Source organism: Centruroides vittatus, unplaced genomic scaffold (assembly GCF_030686945.1).
Source record: "Centruroides vittatus isolate TY-2023 unplaced genomic scaffold, ASM3068694v2 contig_272, whole genome shotgun sequence".
NCBI classification, from domain to species: Eukaryota; Metazoa; Arthropoda; class Arachnida; order Scorpiones; family Buthidae; genus Centruroides; species Centruroides vittatus.
Genome location: NW_027121732.1, coordinates 303,910 through 320,986, shown reverse-complemented (window position 1 = coordinate 320,986; position 17,077 = coordinate 303,910). Strand labels below are relative to the sequence as shown.

General features: G+C 32.2%; 2 protein-coding genes across 4 annotated transcripts in view; one reads left to right on the top strand and one right to left on the bottom strand.

The window, feature by feature from the left end:
* Nucleotides 1-10,945, top strand: part of LOC136971776 (oxysterol-binding protein-related protein 9) — an 81,984-nt gene extending 71,039 nt beyond the window's left edge. For 2 of the 3 annotated variants that reach the window (XM_067266276.1, XM_067266277.1), the window contains exons 18-21: nt 1,942-2,067; nt 5,492-5,583; nt 6,664-6,799; nt 9,895-10,945. In XM_067266276.1, the coding sequence (XP_067122377.1) occupies nt 1,942-2,067; nt 5,492-5,583; nt 6,664-6,799; nt 9,895-9,972 (432 nt within the window). In that variant the 3' untranslated portion in view covers nt 9,973-10,945. The remainder of the gene's footprint in view (nt 1-1,941; nt 2,068-5,491; nt 5,584-6,663; nt 6,800-9,894) is intronic. The other variant, XM_067266275.1, reaches the window with a different exon arrangement.
* Nucleotides 10,946-13,098: 2,153 nt separating this feature from the next.
* LOC136971800 (nucleosome assembly protein 1-like 1) lies at nt 13,099-14,103 on the bottom strand. Its single transcript, XM_067266301.1, has one exon. The coding sequence runs from the start codon at nt 14,101-14,103 to the stop codon at nt 13,186-13,188; it is 918 nt and encodes a 305-aa protein (XP_067122402.1). The 3' UTR covers nt 13,099-13,185.
* Between the last annotated feature and the right edge of the window lie 2,974 nt (nt 14,104-17,077).

Below are 17,077 nucleotides of genomic sequence, written 5' to 3'. Positions count from 1 at the left end.
TGATGCCCTGAGTGAGAAAATTTGGCATGTCTTGTGGATTGATGATGATGTGTGTTAGGTGTTTAGCTAGTTCTTGGTGCAGTGATGTAAACTTTTTGTACCAGAAATTGTGAATGTTGTCTACACCAGGTGTCTTCCAGTTGTGTGTTCTGTTAAATGTGTATTGGAAATCATGTATGTTTATTTCAGCACAGGGCATAGTTGGTATGTTGTGGAAGTTTCTGTTCTCCTCCTCAATCCAGCCTGCATCAGCATTGTGCGTGACAGCACTGGACCATAGAGAAGATTAATAAGTTGTGAGTTCTTCTTCTATTGGTGTGCCACTGTGCTGTGTATCAGTGTTTGCTTTGTTATTAATTTGTCTGTAAAAGAGTTTTTCATTGTTTGTAAATAATTTATTTTGTTGTTTTCGTAGTGTACATGTTTTGTATCATTTCAGTCTACGTGCTTTGGCAGCAAGTTTTTGTTTTAGTGTATCAATGTATTCTGTAATGCGTGTGTTGTGATGTTCATGTTTTGTGTGTGTTTTTATTTTCATGAAAATGTTTTTGAGCTGTTTTTTTAATTTGGGTGTTATGTTGTTTTTATTGTATTGTGTCAGCCTGCCTGATTGCTGTCTAATGTCATTTATTTGTGTTTCTATTCTTCTCTGCCAGGCAGGCTTGTGATAGAGTTGTGTTTTCTGTGTATTTGTCTGTGATTGTACTTTCAGTCCATGGTGTGTCACTACTGTGACTGCTCCAGCATAAACTAATGTATGAATGTCTGCGAGTGTAGAAATTGAATGAATGTAGTGTGGTAGTAAGTGAGTGTTTACACAATTTAGTGTTTTTCCTACTTCCTTTGACGTGTTGATTTTTGGTATTCGTGGTCGTTGTGTGGGATCTGTGCCTGTATATTTAGTGAGTGTTTCCTGAAATATAAGTGAGAGCGTATTAACTAAATCCATGTCTATGTTATCAGTAATGGATGAGGAAGTATCTGTAGTATCATTAGTGGTAATGGTTGTATGTGTGTTATTATCAATGCTTGTTACTGGATTATCCTGACAGGTTACGTGATCTTCATTAATGTTAGATGTTTCTGTCTGTTGATGTATTTGATCAGCAACCTGTTGTTTGATAAGTTCAAGTGTTGTTTGTGGAATAAGGTTGTTGTGTATAATTGTTTTTTTTTTATCAACAACCCTTTGTTCGGTGACAGTGAGATGAGGATACTGTTGTGTGAATCTATGGTGTAGTTGTTGTCTGTATGCTGTCATGTTTGTTTCGAGTTTTATGATGGTGTAGTAAGTACGGATGATAAACTCGTTCATTTCTACTGTCCATTTCATCTGTTGGCGTGGTTTTCCAGCCTTTGTGGTCTGTGGATGCATTGCCACAGAAACACCAAGGCTGGGTTGGTTCCTCACATCTGTTGAGGGCATTGCAGTAGCCATGCTTGGGCCGGTGCTGCTTTTGCCACCGGTAACCAAGGGAGACTGTGGCCTATTTTTCGAACGTTAGCCTCTGCCTAACCCACGAACGCGGACCTTGTTAACCTTGGCGACATCCAAGTCGGTATCACATTTTGATCTGGTTATTACCATAATAAATATCTCCACAGAATGTGGGTGTGGTCACTCTTAGCTTCAATTCTCCCCATAAACCTTACTGGCATGGGTGTCTTTACCAGGAGCTTATGCTCCAGCCTGCATTGCCCTATGGATCAGTAAAATTACTGGGTTCTCCCACCACGACCAGGTGGTGACCACAGGAGAGTTATTATTATTATTATTATTATTAATTCACTAATGCATTTATGTGATGTCATTTAATTTACATAATAATTTAATTATTTAACTGGTAAATCTTTCTGACTGCAGGAAACATAAGTAACTTATGATGATACAATGTTAAGATAGTTTTTACAAGTATTTCATTATACGTTTATATTGTTTAGCCTTTCTATAATAACAAGAAACATCGTATCACTGCTAATGTCTTTCAACCAAATGACAAAAAGCCTTTTTATACTGTGACAGGAGAATGGAATGGTATAATGGAAGGAAAGAATTTAAATACTGGGGTAAGATAAATAATTTATTTACTGAATACTATTTTAAATCAATCAACTAACTAGTTACATTCTAATGCATTAAAATTACATTAGAATATAACTAGTATTTTTCATTATCTTACATTAATATAAACAATATTTGTATTATGAAATATGACATTTATTTAAAAATTTTCTATCAATTTAATAAACTTTAATTTTGTCATGCTTATAAACTATAAAGATTAAGTTGAAAAAAATCTTATTATTTTTTTAAATTATAAACTTATTTATTCAAAACTTAAAGATGAACAATGTTTGCATATGAATAAGAGAGATGTTAATGAATGCAGGCAAATATGGCAAGTGCTGTATTTCCTGGTATCTAACACAGGATAATACACAATAACTTTTAGGATTTTACAAATACGAGGGCTGTTCGGAAAGTTCGCGGCCTCAAATAGAACAATAAACAAAATAATGTTAAAACCCTTTTTATTTTTTAATGTAGTCTCCTTTGTTAGCAATGCATTTATTCCAGCGATGTTCTAGCTTTTTTATGCCATCACAATAGGTCGATTTGTCAAGGTGTGCAAAATACTCTTTCACTTCAGAGTTGACTTCATCATTTGAGTGGAATCTTTCCAGCCAAGAATTTTTTTAGGTTTGGAAAAAGGTGGAAGTCACTGGGGGCCAAATCAGGTGAGTACGGTGGATGTGGAACCAATTGGAAGCGAAGATTGTTTATCTTTTGTTCAGTGATTCTGGCAGAATGTGCAGGTGCATTATCGTGGTGGAACAGAACCTTTTTCTTCTTCAAGTGTGGCCTCTTTTCTTCGATTTCTTTCTTCAGTTTTTCCAAAAGTTCACAGTAATAGACAGCATTGATGGTCTTTCCTCTTTTTAGGTTGTCAATAAAGATGATGCCTTTAGCATTCCAAAAAACCGAGGCCATCACTTTCCCCACTGATGGAACTGTCTTTGCCTTCTTTGGTGGTAGCGAACTGTGGTGTTTCCATTGCTTTGACTGTTCTTTTGTTTCAGGAGTGTAGTAGTGGATCCACGTTTTGTCAGTAGTCACAAACAGACGCAAGAAATCCTGTGGGTTTTTCTAGTAGAAGTCCAAACACTCCTTTGACATCAAAGTGTGAACACGTTTTTGCTCGGCAGTCAGCAGACGCGGCACCCACCTTGCTGAGACTTTCGTCATACCCAAATTTTCGGTTAGGATGTGGTGCACTAGGTCGACAGAGATGCCTTTTGTCTCAGCTATCTCACACGTTTTCAAACAGCAATCTGCTAACGCCAGATCGTGAACTTTGTCGATATTTTCTTCAGTGACAGCAGTTGACGGCCGTCCGCTGCGAGGGTCATATTCCACTCTCTCTCTGCCAGATTTAAAAAGGGCTATCCATTTTTTCACAGTGGTGTACGAAGGAGCAGACTCTCCCAAAACTTCATCCATGTCAGCTTTGATTTGAGGTGGGGTCAACCCTTTTTTCGTCAGGTATTTTATGACTGCACGAGTTTTGGTCTTCTCCATTTTTGACAAAGCATGTGCACACTGACTATCTGCTAAGCTGTTGTGGCAAAACTTTACGACAAATCAAGTGGAAATTGGTATTTTATCTTTAGCAAAGATGTCTGAATTATTCTTGCCAAAAATTAAATTGATTGCAGCGCCGCATATAGGCAAGGCCGAGAACTTTTTGAACAGCCCTCGTAAAAGCAAAAAGAGAAATATTTTGTGAAAAAGATATACAACAGTTGGACATAGATATAGAATGCATGGAAAGTGCTTACCAATATTCATGTAGAGAGAACTGTTAGTTTGGAGGCAGGCTTTGTTTGTACGGTACAGGTATACAAATTGTCACTGGACTGGCTTGTTGACTTTTTCTAGTTATTACATTAGTTCTTAGTTCGTTCTTATTTACCACTAGTAACTGTGTTCATCCTGAAGTTTTGGACATGTGTATAGGAAAATATATATAATTGATGATTATCAGTTGTTCTCATCAGTTTATTTGTTGTTATTTAGATAGCATTTTTTTTACAACACAAAAGAGACATACAAATTTTAAAATAATACAATAATATAATAACAAAGTCAGAACTATGACATGCATTTCAACATTAGACTTATTGTTAATTGAAAATATTGCAGTAGTTATATATGGAAAGTTTATCATCAATTGAAATGTGTGCCCTATTGCCCTATATAAAACTTGTTAATTTTTATATTTAACTATATTAAATTAATGTTATAAGATTATCATTAACGTCTGCAAATCAAATTTAAGGTAATTATTAATTTATATTACTCTGTGTTTTATTTCATGTATTTAAAAAGAAAATTTGTTTCTAATGCTTTTTCTTCAGTCTTAGTTTGAACAACACCTTAAATACTTTTTTCAGCAAGACTTTGATTTATTTAAATGAACATTTTCAACTTCTTTTACTAAGTTTGCCTCAGGTTTAACAAGGAGATTCAAACTTTAAGTTCTAACTGATGCTCTAACATTTTTTTAAAAAACAAATTGAAATAAGATTTGGAATGGAATGACTTCATATCTAAACTTGATATTAAACATAACATATATACATTTTATTCTTCTTCCAATAAGAACATCAGTTTTTCATTAGCCTTTATTATGGCTAGGACTTTCTTATAAAGCTTGGCTGGTGTGGCCATTGTTTTTTTTATGAACTATGGCCACACCAGCCAAGCCTTATAACAGGCCTGGTCAACCCGTGGGCTGCATGCGGCCCGTCATGTTAAATTGTGTGGCCCACTAAATGATATTATATATCTATTAAAACTTTTGTTTCCCATTATGTGTATACCAAAACAATTAAATAAATGAAAATTTGCATGTGTCATTGTTATAATGCGGAAGTGCGAGTACGAACTCTTGGTATAACAATAAAATCTCATTCATTTTGTATTTGTTTTACTTTTTTAAAAGCATGTTTACCTAAATTGTGGCCCACCGTAATGTTACGCGTGATCAAAGTGGCCCGCAAAACAATTTGGGTTGGCCAGGCCTGCTTTATAAGAAAGTCCTAGCCTTAATAAGGGCTAATGAAAAACTGATGTTCTTATTGGAAAAGAAGTTGAAAATGTTCATTTAAATAAATCAAAGTCTAGCTGAAAAAAGTATTTAAATTAAGGTGCTGTTCAAACTAAATTTGTTTCAGCTTACAGACAGGTGTTTTTCACTTTGAATTGATTAATGTCTTTTATATAATCAGATTATTTTCATTAATTGTTTAATTGATAGATCTTTATCATTATTCACTTTCTGGAAGTTTAGTTTATTAATGTTGATACGTAATATTTTTACGATATATTTAATTTAAAATTAAATACATTTTATAAAAATCATTAGACTATATTCAAAAAATCCATCAGATTTAAATTTTTTTATGATTAATCAATTTTTTTTAATAGGAAACAGAAGTTTTTGTAGATACAAAATCTATTCCAATTGTGAGGAAAAGAGTCAGTCGTGTAGTAGAACAAGAACCATACGAGTCACGAAGGTAAATGTGTCCACATGTTTCATTTGTGGATACACCTTATTTTTTTGTTATTAAAAATACATTTATTATCTTATACAATGTAGAAATTATATTTTAATTCTTAATCTGTGGGCACTAACAGTTTTTTAGCAAGTCCATAATGAGTTTGATCAGGTTCACAATGGCCAGGTGATGAATGACAGGGTTCAACTTATTCAGATGAACCACTCTTGAAAAATGCCTGGGGTTTTTCAGCCTTTCCAGATTTGATCCAGCTCCTCGGAGAGGTAGGCTGCCACCTTAAACTGCTCAGCCACCTGGCCATCAACTATTTTATGTGATATAGATACAGTTAAAATTATCATTTATTAATTAAATTATGATATGTTTTAATATAACTGTTTCGTGATGATGCCTGAATTCAATATAGTCTTTTGTTTAAGATATCAGTTTCTAACTTTTATCAATGAAACTTACAATAGATGATATTAATAGTTTAATACTGACACTAAGTTTGTCATTACCTTTCCTCAAGGGTTAGTTGGCAGCATCAAGTCCACCTTTCACTATATCCCAGTATTTCATTCTTGGTTGTCTTCTTATTGCATTTCTCTTCATCGTTCCCTCGAATAATATCCATTATCCATTTGGAATGTCTCAATAGCTGTTTGATCATATTGTTTCTTCATTTATTTAATTTAGCTGTTCTCTTTAAAACCTGCTCATTGGACACTTTTTCAGCCCAAGATATTATCTTCATTCATCCTCCATATTTCAAAGGCTTGTAGTTTTGTTTCTTTTTTTTCCTTCAGTGTCTAGGTATCAAAACCATACAAGGTCACTCTCAAAACATAACTTTCGATGAAATTTCTGTTCACAGAGATGTTCTGTGATGTTCACATTACTTTTATTCTGTAGAACCACATTAAATTCTCAATCTCACATCTTTTTCGTACCTTCATATGAGGCTTCCCAGGTAATAGAAGTTCTCATACCAAAACATATATATTCAGTATTATAGTATTTAAGTCTAATTTTTAAAAGTAATGCTGGTTTAAATCAGTTAATTTAAAAAAATTATATAACTATATTAAAATGTAGGCTATGGAAAGATGTTACTGCAGCTTTAAAACTGTATAATGTACATCATGCAACAGAATCAAAATTTGCTTTAGAACAAAAACAACGAGAAGAAGCCAAAGAGAGATTAGCAAAAGGAACAAAATGGGAAACTAGGGTGAGTAGTGCAATAATTAATGTTTGTCATTTTGGCCGCTTAAGTGATAAAGCCATTAAATTTAACTTTTAAATTTATTATAGCTTAAATTTTATTAGACTGTACTATTATCATTATTACTAGTACTTAAACAAGATTAAGTCATGTTTACTAAAACTTATAACAGAGTGTGGCTTCCAAGAAATGTGTGTTCTTTCATGCAGGGAGGATATGCATTTTGGACCTAATTGGTCCTTTCTCAGTCATAATACACAGTTCCTTTTGTGGATTTTTAGGCATATGCATATACATGATTAATTTTATAATAAAAACTTTACAACATATATGCACGTACACGACAAAAATCGACCAAATGAGTACATTTTACTCTTGACACACAAACTTGAAAAGAAAAATCTATACTATTCAGTACAAAATTTTGGAAATTGATGAATACATATTGCAGTATGATTTTACACTACTGGAAATTTACAAGCTATATCTCACTTATGCATCTACATTTACCTTGCCTTTGGGTGTGATTCCCAAACGCATATCAAAAAATAAATACATAGAGGAAAATTGTGTCTCATTCTGGTCCGTGGCTATCCAGTTTGATAAGTCCATCTGTAAGAAAAGTGCACTAGCAAGAAACATAAGAGATTGTAAGTGATGTATAAATAAAGCACAATTATGCTGCATGACAATTATGCAATGACAATTATGCTGCATTTAAACATCACTTACTATGTAAGTGATGTTTAAATGCAGCATAATTGTGCTTTATTTAAACATTATTAATTTTGTTGAAAGTAAATAATGTTTTAAAATGTAATATTTATAAAATTATAAATCTATACACGATTTTCACAGAAAATATAAATTTGAGAATTTATAAATACTATAAGACACTTCTTGTTTAGCTTGGAATATATTTGTGAGCACTATGATGGTCTCTTTATTCTTAGATTTATTATACCATCTTAGACACAAGACCAGCCATAGAACATCAATTTACAGTCGACTCCGCATAAGTCGACACCCGGATAACTCATCACTCGTCGGTTACGTAGTCAGCTTTTTGTGGTCCCGGCCGACTTACATAGGCATTAATGTTATTAACCTTAAAAACTCAGTTTACTCGACATCGTTTAACTTGTCACCACTGGATAAATCAACATACTTTTTCTGTTTCACACTTTTTAGAATTCTGATAAGTTGACTCCCCCCTCTGAAAAATGAGTTTACACCACCCAGCTTATTGTACAGTGTGAATGCATTTTTTCAGGAGGGGAGTCGACTTATCAGACATCTAAAAAGTGTGAAACAGAAAAAGTATGTTGATTTATCCAGTGGTGACGAGTTAAACGATGTCGAGTAAACCGAGTTTTTTAACATTAATAACATTATTGCCTATGTAAGTTGGCCGGGACCACAGAAAATTGACTAATTAACCTACGGTGTCGAGTTATGCGGGTGTTGACTTATGCAGAGTCGACTGTATATTCCAAAAACGCCCTTTTTTTGGGAAATAAATTGACATTCTAAGGCCGGTCTTGTGTCTAAGACGGTATAATAAATAAGAATAAAGAGGCCATCGTAGTACTCACAAGTATACATAAATACATTAATTCAGATGGAACAACAGATATATAATAATAAATATAATTTTAATGGAAATAATCATAATATAGGTCAGTCCATAAGTTCATGCGTATTTTTATCTACAAAAAAAGCAGCAAAAAATTTTAATTAAATTTTATTTCAATCTATAATGTATTCACCATTATTTTGTACAATTTCTTGCCATCTTGATAATAGCTTTTTAATCCCGTCTTCGTAAAATGATTTCGGTTTTGAATCAAAATATTCAGAAATAGCCTTTTTTACTTTGTTCTCATCCTCAACAGTTTTCCCTTTTAAAAAATTTTGCAAACTGTGAAAAAGATGATAATCACTGGGAGCAATATCTGGCGAATATGGTGGATGAGGAAAAATTTCCCAGTTGTAGCTTTCAAGTTTCTGTACAGTTATTTTTGCAGCGTCTGGTCTGGCATTATGCTGCAAGAGAACCTGCTTTCTGTTCACTAACGACGGTCGATTTTTTTTTCAATTTTTCATTTAAACGCTCTGCTCACAATACATTTGAGCTGTAATTGCTTGATTGGGTTCTAACAGCTCAAAGTGAATTACACCTGACATATCCCACCAAACAGACAAAAGAATTTTTTTTGGACGCAACCCACCTTTTGCAGTCGGTTTTGGCTGCTTGTCGCGATCCATCCATTGTCTTTTTCTCGTCACATTATTATAGAGGATCCATTTTTTGTCTCCAGTAACCAGCCTACCAAGAAAAGGTTCTAAAGCAATACGGGATAAAAGAGACGTGCAAATGTTTACATGCTGTTGTCGGTTAGCTATTGACAGTTCGTGTGGTATCCATTTTCCTAGCTTTGAAACTTTTCCGATTTGTTGTAGGTGTCTATGAACAGTTCCGTGGGATGAATTTAAACGTTCCACAATTTCATCAACTGTTAAAGATTGTTCTGCTTCAACTAGTGCAGAGAGAGCATCGTCATCAAAGTCAACAGGTCTTCCAGTACGAGCCTTATCCTCCACACTAAAATCATTGTTTCTAAATCTTTCAAATCACTTCTGCAGTCCTTGCACTAATTACAATTTGATTATGTACAGTATTTAGTTTTTTGGCTGCATTTGTAGCATTCTCACCACTTAAAAATAAAAAGTATAAAACATGTCTTTTGTATTCGTAGGTTACTTCCACTTTAACGAAAATAAACAACTGAAATGTTCACAATTCTGAACAGTATTATATGAATGAGATCCAATTTAACACTTCAGTGTAAAAATTATCACATTAGACTGACATTTTTAACAGCAAAACAAGATTTTTCTCAAGGTCATAAAAATGTGCATGGACTTATGGACTGACCTGATATTTATAACTATGATATTGCTGATGTCTGAAAATATTTAAATATTTGTTCTGATTTTATTGTTCTTTTTGATATTAATATTTTACTGTTAACTATTTTATGCAGTTTTTTAAATTTGTTTACCTAAAAAAATAATAATAAATTATTTTTCTTTGTTAGGTATTTCACGAAATAGGAGAAAATTGGGTGTACGACGAACCACTAATAAAACGAATTAATAGGGAATCATTAAAATAATAGATATATATGAACTGTGAAATATTGTAAGGAACTAGTCATTGTAAGAGAGGAGTACAAATGTGAATGTATGTAAAGAAATTAAATTATAATCACCACTCTTACAATATTGCAAACAGCACCACAAATTTACAAATGAGTGAGAAGATACTATATTAATGGGAGTTATATTCTAATAATAATTTCAAGGACATGGTTATGATTTTGGTTTGTAGCATAGCTATAATTTTTTGGATGTCATATGAATTTGTGCACTATATAAACATTTCCATTATTCTCTTTCATTCGTGAAATTTTTTTTCATTCAATTCAATAACACCAAAAATACAATATCAAGTATTTTATTAGTATTTACAAATTTGTAATTTAAATATAGAAAATTTAAGTTAGTAAAGAAAAATCTTCTTATCGAAAGATATAAATATTAAATGTAAAGTTATATAATTGTAAAGAATAATATATGTATATAGTAAATACATATAGAATGAAAAAACTTAGTTATCGAATTATATAATGATTCTTCATAGCAATATATATTTAATGAAAAGGGTGCTACAATGGAAGAAAGTTTCTTGAAATTTTTGAATTCTTGGCTTACTTAAATATAACAAATTAATTTTTTTGACCTTTAATAAAAACTTTAAAAAATTGATTTAAAAAATTCTTTAAACTAAATTTATCTGTAATGAAAAATTTGTTGGTGAAATCCCAGGAGATTGCGTATCATTAAAGAATGATCTATATCATTTTAATGTAATGATATTAAGTTGAAAGTTGATATAAAATATATTGATAATATTGTATAAAGCTGGTTTTTTAATTAAATGTTCTGTCTTAACTGTTCAGAGTTTTGTATCTGTACAGATTTTCATACAGTAAATGTAATTTAAAAAATTCCCCGAGATATAATTTTTTTTTCATGTATACTTTTTGAGTTGTAGTAAACTTTTTCACATTTGATATTTTAATTTGTGTATTTTGAATTTTTAATATATTTTTCATTCATTTGTTAAATATTTAATAACGATAATAACTAGAATAATAATAAAACATTTTATTATTTACGTGAATATATATATATAATATATATATATATCTACTTATTATTATTACTATTTAAACTTGAAGCAATAAACTATTTTAAGTTTGATATTGTTGTTACTTTGATATGTTGTTGATAATTTGATATTTTTGATTTTCTTATTCTAAATTATTGTAATTTAGAATACAAAAGAAAAAAAATCAAAAAGTCAGATTTTGTTTGAAGATTAATGTTTTGAAAATCTTAATTTATATGTAAGATTTTATACCTATTCATTGTAAAGACTTGATTTAAAAAATGTTTCTACAAAAATTCTGTAAATTACTATAAAATGGCTGGACATTTCGAATGTAAAATAACACAAATGAGGAAGTAGTGCACTTGAAGTAAAGAAATATCAATAACTTGTACTGACATAATCATAGCAACAAACTGTCACAAACCTAGCTTTAAAATGATCAGGGAAGAATTGTTTGTTTGTGTCAACAATAAATAATTCAGTTGCAAGTTATGGATATACATGGATAAACATTAAAAATGGCATGGCCATATATTTCAAATGTAGTTTACCCCTGTTCAATCTCTGTAATTTTGATATTAAAAATTGCCAATATTTTAGAGATAGATTCTAGGTTCAAAAATAAGTTTAAAATCTTCTATAAAGTATTTCAACATCCACTTTGCTTTTGATATATGGACTTCCAAAAAGGTACTTTTCAAATTCCCTACCATACTACTAACACTAGAGTTGGCAATTTAAGTAATTTTATACTTTTTTCTGCTTCTGTCAACTGATTGAGGTAAGTAAATGTTGCCCAAGTAGGCCCTGCTATAATAATTGTAAACAAAGACTTATCCACTTGTAAAATTTTGCATTATCCTTCTGTTTCATAGTAAAAAAAAATCGTTGAATAGCAAGAATTTATCAATAAAAATTTGAATAACATTTCATTTTTTACAAAATGAAACAGGATCATTTACAATAACTGCTCAAAATGTCCATACATGTGGATGCACAATTGAATACAACAAACCAGAAACTTGCTCACAATGTATTCAGAAAAACAATTTTCAACATTTAAAATAACAAGGCTTCAGATTGTATTTGTTGGTAACACAATATTGGAAAATAAATAACAGTATGTTTTTGCAAGAGGTTTAAAATTGATTTCCAATACGATTTCTTGGCATGCTATATCTTGAAAAACCTTTATACATTGTCTTAGGTTTATTTTCGGCTTAGAATCTATTCCTAAAATATAGGCACTGATTCAATTATAGACACCCTGTATATTGCCAGAATTTGAAGAATAGCGATAGAAATATTAATTTTGCACGCCTAGTTTTCATTTAAAAAATTGTTTTTAGCATTACCTATGTTAATCTAAAAGTTCTGGCATTCATCCTTAGTATTAAATAAAAATACAGTATTAATTGTGTTCATAGAAAATGCCTAAAATTTTTAAAAATATATTTTTAATATTGAATAGTTCTATAAATTAACAATTCTTATTGTGCTTTGTATTATTCAGTTTTTATTTCATGTGATTTAATTGTTAAATAAATTCAATTTAACATTAATTAAGAAATATTTATTCTGAGATTATTGCTAATAGACAATAATGCTTAATAATAATTGAATGCATCAATGATTCTCCAAGTTATTAATATGCGGACAACTTAAACTAAGTTACAGGTGAAACAATGCCCCATCCACTTATATATCATCTTAGATATTGACAGAATGGGTGCCAAAAGTATTTTGTATATCTGGTAATCTAGTTTAAGAGATGTGGTGTATGAAAAATATATTTTTTTTCTGGCTAAACAGCTTGGACTTGCATTCTGGATAATTCATAATTATATAAGTAGACCCCTATAACACGGTAGATACGTTCCGTGTTGTACGAGTCACTTAAATACATGAGCCAATCACAGCCCGTTTGCTGGGTTGTGATTGGCTCATGTGTTTAAGAGACTCGTACAACACGGATTCACATAACACGGAACGTATCTACCGTGTTAAAGGGGGGTTTACAGTAATAACTACATTAAGATATTTGATTACTTTAAATTTTATTTGGAATTTCTGATACAATTTTAATCAATTTCAATATTTAAAATTCTACTCAAATTTTAATTTTGCTTCTTATTTATTGAAATAATACATTTTAATCTTCAGAACTGTCTTCCGATTCAAGAGAGGACCAGTCACTTTCGGGTTCTACATCTTTGATGTAATAAAGTACGGCTCTTGGTATAATTCTGTCTTTGAAATATTTCCCGATTTCAAAGTCATAAGATAGAAATTCCCTGAATTCTTGATCGTCGCTTTCTTCAATATGGCCGAAGATTCCGAAGAAATTGAAAAATGATTGCTTCTCTGTAGCTGTTTCCTCTGTAACGTTTGCTCCATTTTCCTTACAGACGGGTTTTATTGTTTTGTTGAAATTTTCATTCCACTCAATGGTACAGCCTGTACATTTTACTATTTCGGGACCTTCGAAATAGTAAGGATCAGTGGGATTCAGACAGCATTTCACCTCATACTCTTTCGTTAAAATTGTGTTTCTGAAATACTTGTTCGGTTTAAAATGAAATTCCAGAATGAAATCTCTGCAGTTAGCTGCCTTGTATTTTAAACAGATGTCTTTCAGATACATCAAGACATCTTTATCATCCTCTTGTATCATACTTTTTATACCCGAATTTAAAAGAACTTTAAGCCAAAAATCCGGAATTCCTTGAACAGTTGCTTCTTCTGGTTTCTCAGTTTTGCTCAACATATTCGTATCGCTATTAACAATTTCCTTTCTCATTTTAAAGAGTGGATCTGTTATGCCGGCATATTTTAGATCCAAGTCGTGAGATTCATCAAAGTATTTCACTTCTTGGTGAAAGTATTCCAGTTGTAACTTTCGAAGCTCTTCGATTCTTTCCACGACTTCCATATTGACATTTGCAAGCTTAGGGAACAAGATGCCATTTTCTATCAAAGCTTCCGCATCTCCTAACGGTTCAGTTTTCTTTTCAGCGAGATGATTTTTTAAATTATCCCAATCTTCAATTTTTAACGTTGATTGATCCATTTTTTAGGATACAAATTAACCTGAAAAATATTCTTTCTACTTGATGCAGGAAAGCGATTATTGTAAAGTATTATAATTGTTAATATAGTATTGTTACTTTAATAATTATGTTAAAATGAAGTATGGCAAACACTTCAAAAATACAGAAAATTCTACGTTAAAATAGCTTTAGTGATTGATTTGTAAGAATTTAACATAATTAAAAAACAACGATAATAAATTACATGTTCAATGTATTACAAAATGTTTTAAAAATATAATTAAGGAAAATAACATTCGCAATACAATCAAACTTCTGAATGACGGCCATTGATGGAAATATAAAAAAAAATAGCTATTGTTCGGAGGTTATTTTGTAAGAATTTGAAAAAGAAACGTCCCTGAAAAATGGCTTTTGTTGGGATGCCATTATTGGAATATTGACTGTACAATACATTAAGAAGTAAATGTATTGGTTTCACTTTTCAAATAAAAATAAAAACAAGTAACTTGTACAGTACATACAGAAATTCTGATGATCATTTACATACCAGCGGCCGAGTGGATAAAACCACTGAACACGTGGGTTCGTGCCTAGCCAATGAGCTAGTCATATTGAGTTTTCTTCACGTTTTTTACACAAGTTTCCCATAAAAGACCTCCCACGAGGCATTTCCTCTCGGCATATCGGCCATGTGTCACATTGTCCTATACGAGTAAAACCATGTGTATACAATATAAATGCCTAAGTTAACTGGAAGATTAAATATGGTTAATGATTTGATATTGATAATTTCAATAACTTTTAAATAAAAATAAAACTATTAGTCAAGAAAAATTATAATGATAAATAATAATGACTTTGGAGGCCGGATGGCCGGAGCGGTCAAGGTGGCAGCCAACCGAGATCGAATCCAGACCGGTCGAAAAAATCCCCAGGAATTTTTCGGGGGGTGATCCGACTGGATATGTCGGTCCCCGTCCTTCACCACCCGGCCGCCCCATTGGGCCGGGCCGAACCCATAATGGGCTTGCTAAAAGAGGACCTTCGTGCTCACAGGGTGGAGAAAGCAAAATAAAATTTACATTTACATTATTGTCTAAATGAAACTCTGCTTATTGCATACAATTATTCGTTATTGTTATCATATACAACTAAACCTCCACAAGTGTCAGTGAATACTTATGAAACCATCTTTTCCATAAATATTGTTTATAGAATTTTCCATTGCAAACGACAAGGTTATCAACTAATCATGACTTTCAACTTCAAACTAACTTGTGCGTAGATTTTATTATCTATATATATATATAGATGAGAATGTTTGTTTGTTCTCTATACACTCCTAGGTCGTTTGACCAATTACTACGAAACTCGGCAGTTACGTTTATATACATCTAACTTAGATCATGTCGTACATCCCACCCCAAAATATTTATTGAATTTCTGTAAATCAATTAATTTCTATCTACATTACAATTTAGTTCAGTGTACCATTGCACCAATGCCTACATCGTCTGTGCTCAATGTCTATCCCGACTCTCCACATGTCACACCTGTAGAGAACCTCTCGGACATAGCCGTAGTTTGATTGTAGAACAAATAGCCTTAAAAATTTTTTTAAATTTAAACAATAGTACTTTTTAAAAAAGTAGGAAAAAATGGTGTGATTATGAAAATAGGAAAAAATAACGGTTAAAATGTTGAAAAATTGTGTAAGAAACATTTAAAATTTTTATTAGATGTATAGTTGTGAATATATTTATATTTAGTAGAGTATCAAAAAAGTGTTTGTACTTCGTTTGGCTTGTTTATAAGAAAGCCCACTGAGGAAACTGGAAAATGTGTGACTACTGCGTGGTCGCACATTTTCCAGTCGTGCCGCTTTAGCATCATCGATTTTTCAGTGGTCAAAACAGACCTCTAAAGAAGCGTTCGTAAAGACCATGATGTCACGGCGTCGACGTTATGGAAATGTATACGTTTGCAGAAAGAAGATTATTTTGAGAAGTGGCAGAAGTTTCAATTTGTTTGCGTAAGTATTTTGTCAGAAAAAAAATAAGAGACCTTAGAACTTGAATGAACTCGCACAAACTACGTCTAAAATCTTTTAAAATTATTAGATTAATCCAAAAGTTCACTTCTTCCACATTTAGAGAAGTGCTATTAAAATGAACTTTTAACAGCACTTCTATAAATGCGCAAACAGCAAAATACAGTAGAGCGTCGTTAATCGGAACGTCGGTAATCGAAATGGCCGGAAATCGGAACGATTTTCAGTCGGACTGTGTCGTGCTGAATCGAACGTTTTTGATACTAGATTTACTTCTAAAGTATAATTTTTATGTTTTTTATATTCTTCGATATATTTATTTTGTTTGTACAAAATGCAGAAATAATTTTTAACGATACGATAGCCTCGATTATTATTATAAAAATTTTCGTTAGGCTTAAAATCGACGAAAATTCAACACGAAGCGACACGCAACGGAGAAAAATTCAACACGAAGCGACACGCAACGGAGAAAAATTTAACACGAAGCGACACGCAACGAAGAAAAATTTGAACATCGGACAGGTTAATATATTTTTTCGTACAAAGTCGGAAATCGGAACAAATGACTAATTGGAACAACCCCAGTCCCCAATTGACTCCAATTTTCGACGCTCTACTGTAACTCGAAAAACACGCCTCCTCCATATTAGCGAGGTTGAGGCCGAAGTTTTCAACGTGAAAACGTGTACGTCGGACGTACGGCGCCGCTTTCCTGTAAGCCTAGAAGTTTGACAATGGTGTTTGGAAAGTCAGTGAAATACCAAAGGCCATTGCCAAACTTCTAGGCTTTACAGGAAAGCGGCGCCGTACGTCCGACGTACACGTTTTCACGTTGAAAACTTCGGCCTCAACTTCGCTAATATCATCGAACGAAAAATGCTAAACATTAAAAAACCACAAGATTGGGCTATCGGTTTTATCGTAAACGGCGCCATAAT